Source organism: Hyaena hyaena, unplaced genomic scaffold (genome assembly GCF_003009895.1).
Source record: "Hyaena hyaena isolate Hyena2069 unplaced genomic scaffold, ASM300989v1 scaffold_693, whole genome shotgun sequence".
NCBI classification, from domain to species: Eukaryota; Metazoa; Chordata; class Mammalia; order Carnivora; family Hyaenidae; genus Hyaena; species Hyaena hyaena.
In genome coordinates, this window is record NW_024081321.1 from 173,444 (window position 1) to 195,485 (window position 22,042).

Below are 22,042 nucleotides of genomic sequence, written 5' to 3' on the forward strand. Positions count from 1 at the left end.
AAAGTGTAAGCATGTTTTACAAATACAGAAGCATTCTCTTTCTTCTTTATTATTAACACAGATTAATACTTAAATATTTTTATGTTTATTTATGTTTGAGAGAGACAGAGCATGAGTTGGGGAGGGGCTGAGAGAGGAGGAGACAAAATCTGAAGCAGGTTCCAGGCTCTGAGCTGTCAGCACAGAGCCTGATGCGGGGCTCTAACTCAAAAACGGTTAAGATGGTGACCTGAGCCCAAATCAGACACTTAACCGATTGAGCCACCCAGGTGCCCTGAGCTTGTTTAATATTTAAAACTTGACAGTATTTGGCTAGTTCCTGAGGTTCTGATAATCATGGAAGAAGGAAAACTGTCAAAGAGGAGGGCATGCACTTATGTCAAGGAGCTGTGGTGCATCAGCTACTCCTGGACCCTTCGCAGTCATTACTTTAATCCCTCAACTCTATGGAATAAACATGTATATACCCTCACTCTATAGATGAGGAAACCAAGGCCCCCAGATATAATCAGGTCACATCAAAGGGAAGGCGGATCCAAAATTGAAGTCCAGATCTTTCTGACTTCAAACCCATTCTCTTTCCAATGCACCTTGGGTGACATTTCCAACATGCTTGAAATTATGCGTCCATGCTATGTCCAAATGAGAGCCTGACTTGTATTTTCTTGAATCTTCTCTTCCGAAATAAAAGCCACTTTCAGGAACCAGCAGCCTCCTTTGGACATATTTCTGAGATTTTGTAGCATTGTGTTCAAAAAAGACTTATGTTAAAGCCCGGAAGAGAATTATGGCGTTGCATGAGCTTTGCCTTATCGTAATTCTCTTGTGCCGCTATTTCCAACCATCCATTATTGTCCTGAGATTACTACAGTCTTCTGGCTTGTAGATTCCTCAGGAGTGTTTAAAACCGAATGCAGCTGCAGTCTTTCCCACTAGGCTCTGCAGCTCAGGTACAAATTTGTCATGCCGTTTTGTGTGCATGCTGAGGTCAGGATAATTGTTTCTGAACTTCTAAGCGGTAACTGTCTAGAGGACCCTCTGATGCCATATGCTCCAGAGCTGAGATAAACCCTCTGCCCCCCGACCCTACAGTGTACTGCCTCACCCTCATTTCGTGCTGCCCACCCCACAGGTGAACACAAACCCCCCTACTCCGAAATGCTCATTTTGCTTCTAGAGCTTTGAGTTAAACAAAGCCTGGCCTTTGCAGCATTGAGTCACTAACTGCATCTCTAAGACAGCCTGACTCTTAGAAGAGAAGACCCTCAGAACTCTCTTTGTGAGAGCCTGGTGAAATCATGGACATCATCTAAAAGCCTATGTTAACTCAAAGGGTTATTTTGATGACTAAGTTGGTTAATGCAAAGCCAGCACTTAAAACTGTACTTGGACATAGATGGCACTCAATAAATGTTAGCCATTATTATTAATATTAATATCAATATTTGTTTCACATGCAACTGCATATTTTAACCTAGATTGCTCCTTAATCATTGCCTGAGGGACGACGTCCATGTCATTCTTTCTTTGAGACCTGGCAAGGGATGGAATCAAGCAGCGATCTCTCGGGGATCGTGTTAAATATCCTAAAATGATTGCCAAATCCTGATAGCAGAGTCTAGGAAAATCCTAACTCAGAAGAATCTGTTGTGGAAGAGCACAGCAAAATCTGGCCGGAGATGATTTTTTTCTTAAGTTCTTATGATATTTTAGGAAAATGTGTATCAAAGCTGTCAGATACAAACCTAAATATTGAAACACGTGCCTTGCTCTTAAATATCCCAATTTACTTCCTTTCCTCTCCAAATTGGCTGGAGCAAAACAATTGCAATGGAAACACCTCGTTGCCTCCACCGTGGGTAATTCTCACTTTCGCTAAAAGCGTCTGGGAAATTAGCTAAGAAGAGAGCACAGCAGAACACGCACGGCCCCATAACGCAATCTGGGTGTACTGTCTGGTGTTCCGCCTCGCCCGGCTGGGATTAGAGCTGCCAGAGAGCCGGAGTCGGGCCTTATCTCAGTCCGGGGCGGCTCCGGGCTTCAGGGGGATGCCCACACGCATACACCGCAGCTCTGCGGAGCCGAGCGCCCCGAGACTTCCTCCGGCCCAAATCCCCACCAGGCAGCGCAGAGCAGGGCACCGCTGAGCCAGATCAGCACGGAGGTGCCTGAATAATGCATGAGAGCAGGACCCTGCCTGGCACATTTGGAACTGTGCTGGAAGCAACTGTACTCAGCAAGGTAGCAAAGAAACAAGCCCCTGGAACATGCATGCCCTGAAATGTATTCTTGCGGCGGCCGCTTGGGGGAAAGTGCAAGCAAATTAGACAACCGCCCGAAAACGAGGGCATTTTAGTGAGTCTGAGACTCCTAGTTCGTGTCAATATAAAGCAGCAATGGGCCAGGACTTAAACTTGTATCTTACTTACAAATACTACCTCTTCCTCTGGGGAGGTTGGAAGGTGGGCTGATGGTCACTGAGAAATGACCAGTGTGGTCCGGAAGCTTCTTATTTCATGCTTTGGTGTGGTTGTTTTAGTACCGTCTTGTGGCTCCTCATAGTTAAGGCTAGGTGCCACGTACAAGCTGCAGAAATTCTGCCTCTCAAGAAGAGGCTGTTTCTTGGAGGACCGGCCCCAGTGTAATTGGGTGAGGAACCCCCGTCTTTCGGCTCCAGATGTCGGCTTTAACATAGCTGCAGTCCTAGGGGTGGGATTGGATTCCGCAAATGTCTAGTTTCTAATTTGATAGTCCAGCTGCTCGTCAAGTGCAAAATAAACGAATCTTTTCAGAAGAACTGTCCACACCACCCTGGCAGAAAACCCATCCCGGGGGTCCTTGAACATCCATCTTTGGTGAATGTTCTGGTCCAACCGGGAAGGAGCAGAGCCAGGAGCACCTTCCATAGCCCTCGCTTGGCTCACAGGCCGTCCTGAGGTCAGGCCTCATGGAAGCGCCCTGCCCTCTCCAATGACCGTGATGGTCAGCTATATTGTCGCATCTTGACAGCAAAATGGGGGGCAAGTCTCTTAACTCAAAATTCTACTCCTGGCAGTTCATTCCCTGCGTCAATATTTATGGCTTAAGATATTCACCAGATTATTGTTTACCCCGTATCCTCCTCCAAACAGAATCAGCCTAATTGTCCAAAACCAGGAGATGAGTCACATAAATTACGGCACCTCTATAATTGGAATATTACGCTCTTATAGAAAAATATTAAATAAAATAGAAAAAGTGTTCACTCTGTAGTTTCGACCTAAAGATACACGTCAAAAATATCATGCTCACTTATGATCTTCAATCTGTAAGGAAAGAAATATATATATTTATCTGAGGTTATATCTGAGTGAAATGCTTATACATAATTTTAATTTTTTTCTTTTTAGCGCTTCTGCATTGCTCATATTTTCTATAGTGACATGAAAATCAATATATTGCATTTTATTTTTAAAAATTTTTTATTCTTTTTTGAGAGAGAGAGAGAGAGAAAACACAGTGAGGGAGGGGCAGAGAGAAAGGGAGATACAGAATCTGAAGCAGGCTCCAGGGTCTGAATTGTCAACACAGAGCCTGATGCGAGGCTTGAACCCATGAACTGTGAGATCATAACCTGAGCTGAAGTCAGATGCTTAACCAACTGAGCCACCCAGGTGTTCCAATGTATTGCATTTCTAACTGGAGGAAGGTGGGGAATCACTGATTTAAAAAAAAAAAAAAAGAAGAAGTCAAACCAGCTACATCTGAAAGTATTCTTCCTCCAAAGTTATCAGGTACACCGGCAAGAAAAGTGATGAGAAGTGCTTCTCCTCCTGAGAGGAGGGCTGCATGCACTCCTGCCCCCTGTATCTTACCAACTGAAAAGCCTCAAGATCGCTGGGTAGTGCATTTTAAAAAATGCCTTAGCCGGAAGCCTCTGGCTGCTTTCTAAGTCGCCACGGGGGAGGAGCGGTGGCAGCCTGGTGGGGGGAGCGTGGCTTCTGTGTGAAGTAAGATAACACATGTGCATGTCTCCATTTTCTCGTCACAATACTGGACATCCTTGGAACCAATCGCTCTGACACACACCATTGTCAACCTCCGAAAGTTCTTTATTACCATACTTAACAATCAGAGTTCCCAATTTCCCATTTGCTTAGAACATAATTCTTAAATTCCTTAATTTGTTTTCAAGGCTGGAATAAAAGGCCTTTTCATTACTGTGTCAAAGGGCAGTCTGATTGCCAAGCTCTAACTGCCACCATTCCGCCTATCAGATACAGTATAATGCAGATAATACTCTACGGAGATAATGAAGAATGGGTAGCCCATAATGAGTGTGCGGCTCTAAAGAGAGTCAAGAAATTAATTCCACTCTGAGCGTTTGGAAAATGAAGCCAGCACACAGTACAGCAGGGCAGCAGGGGAGCTAAATTCCACTATTCGGAAATGCTCACATCAGCTTATGTTTAGGATGTTTGTTAGATGTCTGTACCACTTGTGGGAGGACCAAAAATCTCTGTGAGATGACCCCCAAGTCCACATTCCAACTGTTCACGATGTTCTTTGTGAGATGCTGAGCTGTGGCAAACCTTGATCAGGTAGGGAGGACTCACTGAAAAGTCTGTACGGAGAGAGGAAGGTGGAGAAATTGATTGTTTCCCATACATTTCACAAGGTCTAGGCTAAGAGAAACCGTTAGCCTGGGCAACTTTGGTCGGTCCAGACAGCAAGTTCAGTTTCCTAGGGATGTCACTCTCAGGATCCCCGGGACAGTAGCTGATAAAATATTTACTCATTCCACAAACATTGAACAACTGAACATCCATGTTGCCGAAGATCGTGCATCATATGCTCCGAGCGATACAAGATGAGTAAGGCAAGACACCTGTTCAAGGGATAGTTCTGTCACTGGTCACTGGAATGAAGATAACATGAGTGGCACGGGTTTCAGGGGAGTAGAAATACCTTCCTCAGAGGACATCACAGAAGATTGGCTGCAGGGGTTTCTACTTGAGCTGTTTGGTTTGGTTTGGTTTGGTTTGGTTTGGTTTGGTTTGGTTTGGTTTGGTTTTTCTGAATGCACAGAACTGTGGACCATGGAGCTACTGAATTTGTTGCTTGATTTCACAGGGGTTAATCTAGTGGTGGAAGAAATACATGTATTAAATCTCCCCCGTGAACATAGCATTTTGTAGGTTCTCTGTAGGTTTTCAATGGCTAGACAAGTGATAGCCTCATAAAACTGACGTTTTTTTTTTTAATGTTTTATTTATTTCTAGGAGAGAGAGAGAGAGAGAGAGAGACAGCGTGAGCAGGGGAGGGTCAGAGAGAGAGGGAGTCACAGACTGAAACAGGCTCCAGGCTCTGAGCTGGCAGTCAGCACAGAGCCCGACGCGGGGCTCGAACCCACGAACCGCAAGATCATGACCTAAGCGAAAGTCGGACGCTTAACCGACTAAGCCACCCAGGCGCCCCAAAACTGACATTTTTTAATCACCACAGGCAGGGTGATTCCAGAGATGTTGACTCGCATTCCACCATTCTGATGGGCATACCGGCTCTGCCTTCTTTCATTTAGGAACTTGGAAGGGAAGAGTGAGGTAAAAGGGCAGAAGAATATACAGAAGAGGAAAAGGTGGTTTGGAGGAAGCTGGCAATGTGGAGGTAGGGGGGGAAGGAAGACAGATGGGTGCATGATAGGAATCTGTCCCTGATTCTTCCTTATCCACATCGATGGTTCTGGGCTCTTCCCCCTTTTGGCCCTTCACCAGCTACCAAATATGTCTCCTGGCTCTGCCTACTTCTGTCTACACTGAACACTGTTGCTAAATGAGTCTTCTTAAATCAACACTTTTCCCATTTGAGGAATAGACAGTTGTATTCAGAGCCCATGATTCCTTACTCACTCAGATACTAAACAAACCTTTTGTGAAATGCACAGCATGAACTTCCTGGTTCATTAGACCCTCTGCTCTCTGTACATTCGTAACTATTCTCTTAAATATTGACTTTTCACTCCTTAGTCCGTAACTTGCTACACAATGCCTTTTTCTAATCTACCGTCCTTACTAAACACACGATACTTGAGGGCATTTTATTCTTTTTTTATATTCTCCACATTTGCTAGAGCAGATCCTTACACATAACAAACCCTCAATAAGCGTGTGTTAATTAACTGGCTTGCTAATTAAAGAAATGAGCAATTATACAATAAACTGCTGGGTGAAATACAGGTTTTTGAAGCAATAGGGAAGAAAACTAGCAAGCTTAACATTTTTAAAAAGCCACCTATGGGGCACCTGGGTGGCTTAGTCGGTTAAGCGTCCGACTTTCGCTTCGGTCATGATCTCGCGGTTCGTGGGTTCGAGCCCCGCGTCGGGCTCTGTGCTGACTGCCAGCTCAGAGCCTGGAGCCTGTTTCAGTCTGTGACTCCCTCTCTCTCTGACCCTCCCCTGCTCACGCTGTCTCTCTCTCTCTCTCTCAGAAATAAATAAAACATTAAAAAAAAAAAATTTAAAAAGCCACCTCATTGCTACTAATTACCTGTTGCTTGAAACACTCTATTTTCACCCGAAGTCTGTGTTGATTGCCTCTCTCTGCACATGGACCATCACAATCAAATGTTTGATACATTCATAGTTTATGTATCTCTTTACTCTTTTCACACATTTTAAACAATCAAAAATAATATTGGATTTGTTTTCAGAAAGAAGATAGTGGCATATTTATCAAAAACAATATTAACCTTAGTTATTAAAATACATTTAGGGGCGCCTGGGTGGCTCTGTCGGTTAAGAGCGTCTGACTTCGGCTCAGGTCATGATCTCATGGTTCGTGGGTTCAAGCCCCACGTCGGGCTCTGTGCTGACAGCTAGCTCAGAGCCTGGAGCCTGCTTCAGATTCTGTATCTCCCTCTCTCCCTGACCCTCCCCTGCTCACACTGTCTCTGTCTCTGTCTCTCTCTCTCTCTCTCTCTCTCTCAGAAATAAGTAAAACATTAAAAGATAATAATAATAAAATAAAAAATACATTTAATCTCATACGATCATTTCTGTTACGTAGCATCACATATTGAACATGTGCTGTGAGCAGGACTTTGTGTGAGGGGTTGTGGGACATGAGGCCTGAGTCCAGTTGTCCAAAAGGAGATTAAAGGGTAGAGGTGACCAAGATGTTCATATGCAGGCTAAAAGTGCAGTGAGTAGTGCAGTGAACCCCAGAGACTGGAAAACTCAGGCAAGGTGAAGTTGGGCCAGAAACGGCTTGAGTTGGGCCAGAAAAGACCAGGCAGCAGTTCACAAAGGAGCGAAAGACAAGGCAATGACTGACGGAAGGCAGTCAGGCCTCTGTGCTGAGTTTAGAATTGTTTGATGTGATTACCTCACAGCAAAGCAGGACACACAAGTGGTTCTAAAGCAGCCATGGAAAAGTGTGTGTTCTGTGGCTCTGACCTTTAGTCAGCCATGATGACCCCTACGATCATTATCAGTTAAAATCATCCTTGAACTAACCAAGGTGACTTGTTCCCTAATCTTCCTGAGCACACCCTTTATTTGCCATCGTTACCTTGGGGCCCAAGAATGACAATTCTAAAGGGCTGCAATTGCTTTACAGACATTCTCAAATGAATTCACCCAAACTCTTGATGCAGTAGGCAGCAAATGGATGACCTGCTGACAGAACACTGTCACTGACAAATAAAGTTATCTGTCTCAGAGATTGCTCTGGTGCCAGGAGATTGGTAGAACATTCCCTTGCCATGGTAGTTAGCAATTCTTTCACTGCAACAAAATCACCGGGTGCTGGACATCCCCTTGAGGGTGACCTGTTGGTAATCTCTGAGTCCTGATGCCTCCTCCCCATCCTCCCCTCCCTCTATGCCATGCTTAGCAAACACAAATGGCTGGATTAACATTGGCAGATTGGCAGAATTAACAAATGAATGAACGATAGATGAGGGAGGAAAATAGTAGTTTACTTATTTGTGTTTCCAAAATCTGAGGGGAACGGAGATCACCTGCAAGGATGATGTATAAACACACGACATTCTGTCTAGGCTCAGGAGAGTGTGTTAGGAAGGATAGAGTGGATGAAGACCTCCACACTGTGGCCGTAACAAGCTTTGCTAAGGAGCCGCTGGTCTTTCTCTGTTCTCTGCTCTACCTTCCATTGTGCTGTTGAACAAGTAAGGCCTACAAAAGAAACTTGTGAATTTCAGTAGTCACGGCACCCTCTAAGACTTCTCCCTAGAAACCGAATTGGGGGTCTGGAGAACAGAAGAAAGTGAGTTCGTGTTGTTTTGGAGTGAGCAGGAGATTCATAAAACCAGAGCAAAGCTTGTACACAGTGACCATGGGTGTGTGGCCTGGACATAGATATCATTTCAACAGTGATCTTTGTAGCTTTCTGTCTGAAAGGAGAGAAGCAAATGAAAAAAAAAAAAAAAGGAGAGATTAAAAAAAAGTGCTTTGATGGATCATTTTACGTGTTTTGTCTTTACCAGTGATTGAGTGCTCTTCAACCCCTTGTTTTATTTTCAATATTTTTCTAAATTTCTACCTGGACTCCTTTGGCAGGATTTAAACAAATCAACGGCACATACATGAGAATATGTCTGACGAAAGCAATACTGAAATGCTAGGGGACCACCCCTTTCTGGAACCATGAGATGGGACAGCTATGTACTCCGTCAATGGAAATGTCCTAGTAGTGCATTTTTGCATCTCGATGTCAGAGTTTTGTTTACAGATTGATCTGTTACCTATTTGGCTGGCGGAACTTGCAGACATTTGGGACCTATTTTATTCATGTAAACCTCATCATACAACCTGGCTAGTCATTGTTACCTGCGGTGTTAAAATGAATACAGTTAAATTTGAAACCAAAAGCCAAGTCAGTTTCAGTCAGCTTTGAGACCTTGTAAATTTCCAGTGGAATGAAGGCCCCAGGAATTCTATGGCTAGTTTTCCCAAGTGAGACAAAAGCCACTAAAATTTCAGGAGCAGGTTCCAATTAAACCTTTATGTCACAAACCATTATAATTCTTGGTCATAAAATACTCCAGCTCCCATGATAATTTTAAAAATCTGTATTGTTTCTGACTCTGAGACACATGAATAAGGTTAAGAATTATCAACTGATGCCCATCATGCTTTTTCCTTAAATCTTTTTTTGTGTGTGTGTTTCCTGTTTTGCCTAATTAACAGGAAAATTATAAATTTTCCATTTGTGGTCTTCTTTGACCCACGACAAAGATCTGTCCGATTTAGATTCTTCCATCTTGATATGTTTGGCATCCTTAATGAGTTATGTCACTATCATCATTATTGGGTTTCTATATTTATTATGCAATTGTCTCGTGAAATGAAAATCAGTCTTTGCTTCTAAAATGGAAACATAACAAGTCCCGAGATAGAACCAAAGCAGGATTAGATAATGACATGTCCTACAACATTCAACCAAAGTAATACCCACTCTGAACAAAACTTTGCCATCAACATTTCCGTGTGGAGCCCGGAAGCTGTATCAAGTTGTTTTCTGCGCTACCTACTGACCTTTCAGGAAATTTTCTCCCACTGATGGAATTGTCATTCTGTCACAGCGAAAGACAACAGAGTAACGTAAAATAGTGATTGGCAACACCAAGGCCTCAGGCTGGCCCCTCTGTGGTTGTGTGCGTACATTTCTCTTTCTGATTTAAGGAGAAGCTTGCATTCCTTAAGATAGTGTAGTTTCATTAGCACATTTCAAAACTGTCTGGCTAGACATTCAAAGTAACTGAATATAGTAAAAAAAGGTTTTAAATATTATAGTTCATCTATTCCTATTTGTTTTTTATTTAATTATTTTAATATTTATTTATTTTTGAGAGTGAGAGAGAGAGCAGGGGAAGGGCAGAGAGAGAGGGAGACACAGAATCTGTAGCAAGCTTCAGGCTCTGAGCTGTCAGCGCACAGCCCGACACGGGGCTCGAACTCATGAACCACGAGATCATGACCTGAGCTGAAGCCTGATGCTTAACCGACTGAGCCACCCGGTCACCGCATTGACTGCTTTTTAAAAGCAACACCAAAAGCACTGCACCCCCAAAGCCCTTATGTCTGTCATTGCTTTTACTGGATATTAAAATTTTAAAAATGTATGCTGGGTATAAAAATTAAAAAAAAAAAAAATCCAGGTTAGCTTTTCCCAGGGAAGCCCGGTTTTCCTTTACGAGCTCTCCAGGACCATCCGTCTGCTCAGGGGCAGATCTGAGTGTCACTCCTGGTCTGAATGAGTGAGGCCCATTCTCCTGGGAGGCTGCTCAAACCATGAGAAGGGTTTTCCTCATTTTAATCAATATTTACTTTCCTGTAATGCTTTGTGTTGTGTCTTCACCTGTCTTCTTTTCTAATTCTCTTCTTACTTCTCTACACTTCTCTTGCCCCTTTAAGCCAGAAGCACCCTGATCTTTACTGGATCACTCTGAAGCTCACCGTTTAAAAATATGTTTCTTCTAATGTTCCATTTGATGCCAGTAGAGAAGACTTGTGCTTATAATAACCACAGTACCTGCAACTAATAAGCATTCAAGGGTCCTGGGTGGCTCAGTCAGTTGAGCATCCAACTGCGGCTCAGGTCATGATCTCACGGTTTGTGGGTTCAAGCCCCACATTGGGTTCTGTGCTGACAGCTCATAGCCTGGATCTTGCTTCAGATTCTGTGTCTCCCTCTCTCTTTGCTCCTCCTGTGCTCGTGCTCTGTCTCTCTCTCTCTGTCTCAAAAATAACATTTAAAAATATTTAAAAATAGGCATTCAATAAGTATTAATTATATTTTTGTTTTTAAAATATCAATATAATACACAGAAAAGCACAGAAGTGTTAAAATCAATAGGCCTAGACTCCATTGCAGTTCAAGTATTAATTCGTTCTAGGATCTTGGTCTGTATTTTCACCTTGCTTGGTCTTTATGGTCTCAACTTTAAGGAAAAAAAGTTATGATAATGAAACTTTTATGAAATTGTGCTGAAGATTATCTGCGCTAGTATCATAAATCACCTGTCATAGCTCTGAGTACGCAGTAGGTGTTCAATAAATATCAGGCTCCGCATACAACATATCGTCCCCCAACCCCACCTACCTTGCAATCCAGAATAGCAGTGTAAACAGGCAAGACTAAGGAGCCTTGGCTCCCGGCTTTGCCCATTTTAGTCCCACAACCTTGGACAAATCACTTTGCCTCCTTGCACTTTTCCCTATCAAATAGTCTTACATCTGCTACAAAGGTTTGTTGTGAGGATCAAATAAGACTTTGGTTGCGGAATAACTTCAAAAACCCTTGGTGTGTTTTCTTAATATAAGATATTGTTGCTTTCGGCAGTAATTTATCAGTGAAGAAATCACTTAATGAATGAATGACCTATTCCCCTCCATCGCATCCCTCCCCACACCGAGCAGGGAGGAAACACCCAACAAATGGTATTGAAAACCAGTCCGTGCGTGTTTATGGAAATAGGCGCACACGGGAACATTGACCTGATAGGTGCAAATCCCGGCAGCCACTCTCGCATGAACATTTGGCAGAAGAGCCAGTTGACTCAGTGCTGATATAAACACAAGGGAGGTTCAGAATCCCAGAGCTGTGGTTGTCAACGACTGACGGAAGCTCTTCCCTCTGATTTCTTCCAGGAATTTCTATTACATCACCATGTTACGGGATCCAGTGTCGCGTTACCTGAGCGAGTGGAAACACGTCCAGAGAGGAGCCACTTGGAAAACCTCCCTCCACATGTGTGATGGGAGAAGCCCCACCCCCGACGAGCTGCCTACCTGCTACCCCGGCGACGACTGGTCTGGGGTCAGCTTGCGGGAGTTCATGGACTGCACCTACAACCTGGCCAACAACCGCCAGGTGCGCATGCTGGCCGACCTGAGCCTGGTGGGCTGCTACAACTTGACTTTCATGAACGAGAGTGAGAGAAACACCATCCTGTTGCAGAGCGCGAAAAACAACCTGAAGAACATGGCCTTCTTTGGCCTCACGGAATTCCAGAGGAAGACTCAGTTCCTCTTTGAGAGGACATTCAACCTCAAGTTTATCTCCCCCTTCACGCAGTTCAACATCACGCGGGCTTCCAACGTGGACATCAACGAGGGCGCCCGCCAGCGCATCGAGGAGCTCAACTTCCTGGACATGCAGCTGTACGAGTACGCGAAGGATCTCTTCCAGCAGCGCTACCACCACACCAAGCAGTTAGAGCACCAGAGGGACCGGCAAAAGAGGCGGGAGGGGCGCAGGCTGCAGCGGGGGCACAGGGGCCACCAGTGGCCCAAAGAGGATGGGAACGCAGAGGGCGCGGTCACCGAGGACTACAACAGCCAGGTGGTGAGATGGTGACCCGCTGCGCTCTCCTCCCCCAGGAGGGGAGGGGATGAGCAGGCGCGCTGACCTTCCGTGGCATCGATTACCTTGGAGAAGGAAGGGCCATTTTGTTTGGAGGCCACCTGGCTGTATGTGGCTTGATTTGGACACCTGCTTCTTCTTTGTCTTCATCCTTCCCCAGCCGGAGATGATCTGTCTTCTTCTTCTTTTTCTCCCCTGACATTTTCCAATCCATGATATTAAGTAGGGTAGGAAGGCATCCAACTTAGATGTCCTTAGAAGGTCAAGGAGAGAAGCACCAGAAAGAAACAGGTCTTGGAAATATCCTTTGCAGCACCATGGGAACCCACAGAGGCACACATGAAAAGCCAAATTATGGCTTGGATGTTCTGCTGAAACTGCTCTGTTTCACGCGGCCTCTGTAATGGAAATACCGGTCTGTCTAGAGAGAAAGAGAAAGAAAGAAGTCCCTTTCCGCCCTTAGATGAGGTTTTAGCCAACCCTCACTTAGCCAACGGCTCTCATCTTGAACCCTGTGTGAATGTGGTTTAAATCATAAGTAGTGCTGTTTTGTTGTTGCAGCTGTTTTTAAACGAAATCACCCTACTAGTGACCATCACTAGAAGCTCACACCCCGCAAAGTCCCTGCATCTCAGCTCGGAGACATGCTGCCCCTCCTGTCCTTTAGGGAATGGCCAGTGGAATCAGGACAGTCATGTCTCAGGACAGGCCCCCAAGAAATGAACATTGGTAGGGGCATTTAAGAGAAAATGTGCTTATTAACAATGCCTAAAGAGGTTACACTACCGATTTTATTTTCATTCGGAAAGAATTGACTAATAAATTAAGGTTGGGGGAAGCGGGAAGGAAACTCTATGTCTAACATTTCCAAGCAGGCTACAGAACTTTGAGAGTTTTTTTTTTTTTTCAGAAGTATTTCCGTTTTACCACTTTGGAGCAGTCAGATTCTTTGATATGCTACTGCCAAGTTTGAAATTCTGCTAGCTGAGAGGCAAAGATGTTTAAAAAGAATCTGGCCCAAAGATTAGGAGCTTAGCTAGCCCAGATGCAAAAGATCTTCAGGGTCACTAAATAAATGACAACGGATTTATGCCCAGAGACATGGAACTCAATGGGCCCAGGAGTTTAGACAGACTCTACCTCCCAACATCTTGACTGTCTCCAGCCTGGTAAATTTCTTCCCCCCATATGATCTTCTCCAGTTGTTAGACTGTAGCCATACCTGGCAGCTTGGTCTGGAGTGTCTGAGGCAGGATGTGAAAATGGGCTGTATTGCCAATTGCTTCTTGTTTGCAATTCTTCCTGATCACAACTACAGTAACACAACGTTTGTCGAATAATAAAGGGAGAAGTGTGGAAAAAGGAATAGAAAGCTCTTGCCTGGCATTCAGGAGCAGGATCAGAGTGGGTCAAGAGTTTCACAACACTGATCTGATCAATCCTATCAAGGAGCTCAGGGCAAATGAGTGAAACCCCTAAATCAGATTGAAAAGCCTATTTCATTGATATCTAACATGTTTGATGTTTAAGCCAGCTTTACGTAAGCCACATCTCAGCCTCCAGAATACTCTCTCTGGGGTTGAGAGTCGATCAACCCATGGCATTCATGGCATGCCTGTGTACACAGAGGGGAGCCCAGTGTCTCCATCAAAGAGAGATTTGGAGAAGCAGCTTTGATTCTTCTCTCACTACCCTTGGCTTCATCTGCCACGTGAGGGAAGTATTGTTAGGGGACTCCCTTGTGTCCATTACAGTGGGAGGCCCTTTTCATACTTTAAATCTATTCACAACAATGTAGATACTATTAGGCCCAATTACATAGATAGGAAAAGTGAAACCCACAGACAATAACTGGCTTCCTCATGGGCTGTATGCTAGATCTGGTGGACGGCAAAGTGCAAGCGCTTTTTACTCCATCATGTTTTCCAGGGGGATAAAAGATTCCTGCCAATCATGCAAGAAGCCAGCTATTGAAGGCCCAGAAGGATTTGTCTCTAACCCACGCGTGTGGCATAACTGTGCCAGCCCCGAGCCGGCCGTGACCCAGAGCCATGCCACCTTGGGTGAGCCCGACCTCTCCACATCCCTGACCTGCCAACAAGCTGAGAGATTGATGACTTTTTAGGCCATGATACTTTTTGAGACATGTATAAGTTCAAGAGACCAAGTAAATATTGCTTGTTAGTTGGTAGAAATTAGACTCACAAAATCGTAATATTTCTCTTCCCCATGATTTGTTCCTGAGGTAGAGAGTGAAGAAGATTGCAGCTACAGTTAATGAGTAGCTCTCTCTCTCTGTCTTCACATTTCGATGTTAGGATCTAATGTTCTGCCTAGAATGGCAGAGCTGCAAATTATCTTTCTGTTTGCTGCTGTGACACACACACACGCACACACACACACACACTAACAATCCAGTGTTTTGTCATGTGGAAAATCAAAACAAGTTAGAGAGCATTCGGATTGTTTCTTTTAAACTCCCTTTAAATTTTTGGCAGGGAATTCATGCATAGCTCAGACTTGGAGGCAGCCTCTGCTAACTTCACACTGCTCCTTAGGCATCTCGGGATTTATATCAAAAGGCTCTTTGCCGCTGAAGGCGCGAGGTGTGGTGCTCCACTTGAGGCCAGATATCAGGATGTTCAGAGGAGAAGCCATCTCTTTGTGTTGGCCCGAGGCCAGTGCTGAGCAAATTAAAAAGACCGACACAGGCTTCCTCCCTCATATCATTTCATTCGAAAGCAGCACGCTTGTCATATCCCTGGGGTCCTATGTTGATAGAAATGAAGAGGTAGGGACACAGTTTGTTCTCCAAAAATTGACTGCATACCTACATGCTGAGAGAAGCGCAGAGAAGGAATGCCAGTGGAAGACATCTGGATCTTGGGATCCGCAGGGAGTCAGAAGCTTTAAGATCCAAAACCAAATCAATACCAGGTACATTGGTGTTAAAAGCCCAAGCGGAGGGGGAGAAAATCCCCCAGGGGCTTCCACATTCTGTTGACTCCTACAACACCCAGGTAGATGTTCCTTCCCTTCTCTTGGCAAGGAGAGCCCCGGATTGGGATGGGTGTCCCTTGTGTGCCTGTTTATGTGTGTGTGTTTAAATTATCATCAAGGACTAAGGTATATACTGTCTTTTCTGTCTTTTTTTTCATTTTTGGCAGCCTGCTCTTGGTAACCAGACAAAACCTGCCCTGAGAATTATTTGGATACTCCTTCTAATAACTAATAACATTAGCAGTCAGTGTTGGGCAACAGCTAAGGATACCATGTGTGCTATTAAAGAGTTATAAGACTGTGTTTCTTATCATCTAAAGGAGGTAACTTTGTCATCGTTTAATCAAGGGTTTGAAATATGAGGACTTGTTCAAGTCTGAGTAGAGGTAGTATTTATACAGGGAAGAAAGTCTACCAGAGGTAGACCTGCCAAGGAGATGAGCATAGATCATTTAAAAAAAAAAGTCCATAGGATAGGATTCCCATTTGGCCAGTTTAACAGAGAAACTGAAAAAATAATGACTTCAATGAGATCAGAGCTGTTGTCCTCTCATTTAAAAGACAAACTGGTTGGGTAGCTCTGGTGAGTTACAGAAGCCCAGGCCCCCTCTTTGTTGCTCTTTCATACTAACCCTTGCCTTCTATCTCATGGTGCAAGGTGACTGCTGCAGCTCCTGCCATCTTGTTTGTATTCCAGACAGCCGAGAGGACATGGAAGGAAGTTGCAAATATCACTTCCACTCACATCTCATGGGCTAGAACCTAGCCATTAGCTACAAGTAAACACAAAGGAGGCCAGGAAATGTCTTCATTATCAGTTGCCATATGCCTTGACAAACAGGGGGGATTCTATTATTAAAGAGGTAATGTGAAAATTAATACTGATAAAATTATCAGTCTCTGCTACAAAGGGGAATTGAAAACTATTTTGAGTGCTTTTCAGAGTTCTCTATTCCATCATATGTTTTGCTAAGGATAAGATTAAAATTCATAACTTTGTATAGCATTTACTACTTTCCTAACATTTGTACACTCAGTATCCCATTTGCTCTCCACTACTTTCTTGTATGTTAGCTACAGAAGCCCTCTATTCATCATCCCATCTGATAGTTTCACGTGAGGATTGAGAGACACTAAAAGATTTCTCAATTCTAGTTTATTAACAAGAAAGTTGTTTAGAGCCCCAGTCTTGACTTCATAGCCTTTGCTACTACTTTGTGCTGTTCAGCATCAGTATCAGGATTAGGAATTGCAAGAATATGAAATCTACGTCTTTATCGATTTATATATTTCCTTGCCTTCATATAGTACTACTGACTTGCAAGATGCCAAGGAAACTGGTAGAGTTGGCTCACAACCCCTGCCTCCAGTGAGGAATCATCTTATTAGCAGTGAAATGTCCAAGAGATGTACAGTGTTTCAGGGGAGATTGAGAAGTACCGACGTTCAAACACCTCATGCTGGCTGTTCACCCCAGCCAATGCAAAACCCGATTCAAGATGAAGGCGAAGGAATATGCTCACAACTCCTTAGGGAGGCTCAGTGTTAGAAATATTGGGAATCAGTAACAGGCTGAATAGTTAGGTGTGAGGGATGATCAATAGAACCCCTGCTCAAAAAATCTCCCTTCCTCACTGTGTCTTCCCCAGGTCTCTGGAATTTTATCAGCAACTTATTGCTTTGGTTCTTAAAGGTTATATTTGGTGTTAAATGAGTCCCCTTGCACATTTGCCAGAGAGAGGAAATGCTTTAAGCTGTCATCGGCTAACATCTTCACACAGAGTTGATCGTCTTCCTCTCTAACCATGACCTCTAGGTGAGAAGAAAGTCCTCTATAATGGGATCATGCAGGGGTGGGGCTTACGAAGAGTAGGAGTAACTATACAGGAGGATAGGGCTCCTGAAAGGGAAGCAGGCTTTCAAAAGTGAGAAGAATGGGAATTACATACGTGCCAGGAAATAATTGAAAAATGACATACGGTTTCTGTCCTCAAGAACAAGGGCAGAAGAGATGACAAGGACCTGCGGCTCATGAAACGGGACCAGAGCATTGGCAGGACTGAGGGCTGAATGAGTTGGGAGGGTTGGATCAAAGGGAAAGCTGGGTTGGACTTAGGCAAAGGATACCCCAATCTGTTCATAGCTGTGTCCCCAAGGCTTTCCTTGCCCATAGTTATTGTGTCTCCACTAGTCATCAGAACTCCAACGGAAAGTCTCCCGGCTGGGTATCAGGGCTGCTGAGCCTGATGACCCCACCCAGTGCCATCGCCTCTGGGGGGCATGCAGAGAGACGTTCCTTCCCCAAGGCACCCTCCTTCTCCCCCTCCTCCACCCTGCATAGGACATAACCCTGCTATTCTCCTCCCACATTCACCTGGACACACCCAGACTAATTCCCTAAAACTTTGAATCAGCCCTTCTGGGCAAGTGGGCGAGTTCCCAGACCCGTGCGTTTTGCAGCGTCACGGATGGGACGCACGTGGACCCATCCGCACCTCACACTGAGAGAACCAACCTGACTTGCAGAAGTGCTGAGCTTTCCAGAGGACTGGCCTTGCTCTAACACCAGCAACATCTGCAAGACAACAGCCCCGGAACTTTCAGGCAAGGACTTGAGGTAACCTAACCAAACTCCGGATGTTTCTGAAGACTGCGTTCTAAGCTGTCTATGGAAAAGGCTGTACCTGTCCTTCTTTGACGCATTAAAGGGAGCCTCTGCGCGGTACGTGCTCTGCTGCACCAGGGAAACTCACCAAAGGGCCAGATGTCAGTGCTGAAAGACCTCAGTTCCTGCCGGGGAGAACCGCGTTCCACGGAAGCAGAGTTTGTGTGATTTAGTTATTGTCACAGTTGCCCTCCACCAAGCCACCATTCCTTTTGTTTGTAATCATGTGTCCATCTTTTCTCTCCTTTTTTTCTCCTTTTGTCCCCCAGAGGTGCTTTCTGGGTTTTGGTTGCATTATTTTTCATTTAATGTATCACAGATGAACAATGTTGGAAAGAAAAATCTAGACTTTTCTCTGGTGCCCCATTTTAGACGTAAAGATAGTGATCCAGTAGATAGTAAATTATTTCACCTAAGAGATATTTCCTTTCGTTTCTGTGCAATAATATGTATGAACTCGGGTACTAGGAGATTGTATTGTGACATTATCAACCCTTATTGCTATTTAAAACATGATAGTTTGTAGAACTGAGGATCTCCGTTGATGTGAAGCACAATTTAATGAATAAGTTAACATATTAAACTGTTGTGATGTCAAGAACAATCGTTTTCCCCTGTGATTTTGTTAGACATTTTTGCAAAACGAGAAAAGTTGGTCAAATACTTTAAGGGATTTATGGAAATCGAATGCATGGGATCGGCTTTGTCAAACTCTAAAGAATCCATGCTTTGGATACAAATGTGGCTATTGGATGTGAAGCTTAAGAAGCATAAGAGACAAAGAAAATATAGATTGAAACAATTTAAAATCTCTGAGGCCAGGGAGGATTTCACAGGCTCTCAAACACATAAGCTTCTAGAAGCGTCATTTTCAGTGGCTCCTGTTCTTTGCCCACCCGGACACATTGAAATTCACTGTGAGCCCCGGAAAAGCAGCCCGGGGAGGAAGGGTGAGGGAAGGAGTTTGGAACCGAAAAGAAAAGAGAAAAGGAAGGAAAAGGTGGGGGGGGCGAGGGAGGGAAAATGGAGGAAGAAAAATACAACAACAAAGGCAGCTGATGTGGGTTTCCCCACAATTTCAAAGTGTACTCTTTGTCCACGCTGATTTCTTTAATAAATAACTACCTCCTATAACAAAAGCAAAGAAAGAAGAATATTAACTTCTAGTGGAGAAAAGTCCCTTCATTCAAAAAACCCCCGGAATGGTGCATTTTATCATTTTCTTTTTATTCTTTAGAAGTAGGATTTGTGGATTCCTTCCTTGTTTACGGGTGCGTGGGATTTAAAGCCTCAGAGAAATGTTATATGACTGTGTCCCTCTAAATAGCGGGAATCATAGGCAAAGTCACTTTTACTCTAGAACAATTGGCTCGGCCATAGGAGAGGCTCTAAAAGACAATTGAAGTTAAATATAAACAAATGTGCAGGTGTGTGCATGCAGGCGTTTCCCTCACCACCACCACATACACACACACAGACATGCATAGACATTTTGTGGGCTTCTGTCTTCCAGGAAAAAAAATACAAACAAGTGCAGAGAAGAACTAAGAAACACTCAAGACTTAACTTCTTTCCCCTATTCACCATGAAAATACTGTTCATGACCAGACTGAAAGAAGTGTCAAAAATTTTACGGTAAATCTGTTCTCAATATAGTAAGGTTTCCCTTTCACAAGGTCAGTTTTCATATAAAAATAAATTTGAAAATTAATAGAATCTAATTCAGCATAATTATTTCTTTATTTTATATATTATGTTAATTTTTTATTACAACATACTATGTGATCTTAGATCATTTGAAAAATGAGAGAAAAATTGCATACATAATAGAGCCAAATCTTGATATTATTTTGACCTATTTACTTTCATTTTTTTATGTATTAGCAATCAGAGTAAGATTTTAAATAACAGATGTCTTAGGGAATTCAAACCATACAATCTATATAATGTAAATACATACATTAACCTCTTACTGCCCACTCTTACTGCTATAACTTTAATAGCTGCTTGTAATTCTACCATTCCCATATTTGGGGGCATTCTTGTTATAGCTAACACTGAAATGAATATATGTATATAGAAGTAGCATCTGTGTGTCTTTGTACACGTGTTGGACAGAGGACAGTGGACTGCTTGACTGGCTCTCCTCCACAACTGAGAAAGGAAACATATTCAAGATTGTCAAAATAACATACATGCAGTTAAATGAGATGTGGGGGAAAAAATGAAATTCGTATACTCAAAGAAAATTTTATGTATCTCTCCGGAACCACCTTCCTGGCCCAGGATGGAAGCACACATTCCTGCAGGATGCTGGGAGAGTGCTGCTGGCTGACAGCTCTCATCTGGGTCTGTCTGGAGCACCTGTCACTTCCAAGTTTATGTCACCTTTAAGAGGCCAGGCCATTCTAATGATGTGGCTGTGGAGGCAAAGGCCAGCTCTTTTAACTGGTGACTTCTCAGCTCCAAAGCACACGCTTTGGAGGGTCAGCTGAGGATTTCATTGTAAGGCGCCTCAATTCACTTCCTGCCTCTGCCCCTCCTGGGGCCCCAACTCCCTGGACCGGTTGCTCCCAGTGAACCCTCTGCACACACACCTCCACCACAGACTCCTCTCTAGGGACCCGACTTGCCCGCAGTCTGGCTTCCAGGGCTGAGTTTCTGTTTCTTTCTAGCTCCCATCCTGTCTCTGGAGCTCAGCTATGTTTTGAAAAATTATTTTGGCATATTTTGTCCAACATTTCCACTTGTTTATGGTTGAAAGAGGAATCCGTGTTAGCTCAGTCTGACAAGTTTCTAGAAACAAGTCTGCTCTTAAATTTGTAAATCTCCTTCGATTCTCTATTTCCATCGCTTGTTCATTACTGGCCGCTTCGTCATGTTCTCTTTTGAAACTCCAGATTTTCACGGTTAACTTTCACTCCCTTTCTGCTTTGGGGGGTTTCCCCTCTGCTCTTCCCTCCCATAAACCTCTCTGTTAATATTCATTCCCTTTAACAGGATTTTTCTTTTCCTATTTATGCTTATGTTTTACTTTATCGTCCCACTTCTTAATTTTCATTTTCAAATATTAGTCTTACATTTATGCATGTATTTTTTATCTTAACTTTTTATAGTGTTTTTCATTGGTCTGATTTCTTATGTTTTATTTTTATTTTATTAATGTTTTATTTATTTTTGAGAGAGTGCAAGCAGGGGAGAGACAGACACAGAGGGGGACAGAGGATCAGAAGTAGACTCTGCACTAACAACAGTGAGCCTGATGCAGGGCTCGAACTCATGAATGGAGAGATCATGACCTGAGCTGAAATCAGACGCCCAACCACTGAGCCACCTAGGTGCCCCTTATGGTTTATTTTAAATCTCACCAATTTCTTCTATCTCAATGCTTCACCTTTCATTTTTGTTGACATTTTGTTGACAGTTCACCCTTACTCGCTTTTCTATGAAAGCTTATTTCAGTATGTCATTATTGGTTGTAATTGTCTCTTTACTTTGAAACAAATTTGTTTATTCCTACTATCTTTGACCAACATGTTGTGTTCAGATAAAAATGCCTGCACAGTGTCTGCTTCTAAACTCTACTGAGGTTCCTTTGAGGATTTATAAGTGGTCAGGTTTTATAAAAATTTCAAGGATACCTGAAAAGGGAATGTATTACATTATCAAATTACACACACACACACACACACACACACACACAAAAATATATATGCATGTATATGTGTGTATATATACATGTATTACAAGTTAAATGATTATATACCAGGGTGTATATATGTATATATATAAATTATGTATAATTTATGTATATATTTATATTATATAGAAATATGTCTACTGTATATGTGTGCGTGTGTGTGTGTATTTTGTTTTTATCAATGACAGTGCATACCAAACTCTCCCACTATACCTGTGTATCATTTCATACCAGTTTCTAGCTTGTATAGTTTGGTGATTTGTTATTTAGTATTTATGACTTCCACATTCTTTATTGATGAGGCTACCATT

The 22,042-nt window shown here is 43.3% G+C and overlaps 1 protein-coding gene across 1 annotated transcript; it reads left to right on the top strand.

The window, feature by feature from the left end:
- Window positions 1-11,651: 11,651 nt before the first annotated feature.
- On the top strand, window positions 11,652-12,360 carry LOC120220345 (heparan-sulfate 6-O-sulfotransferase 3; the record flags this gene model as incomplete). Its single annotated transcript, XM_039217421.1, has 1 exon — window positions 11,652-12,360. A coding segment is annotated over one exon (709 nt), but the record flags the coding sequence as incomplete, so codon positions are not given.
- Between the last annotated feature and the right edge of the window lie 9,682 nt (window positions 12,361-22,042).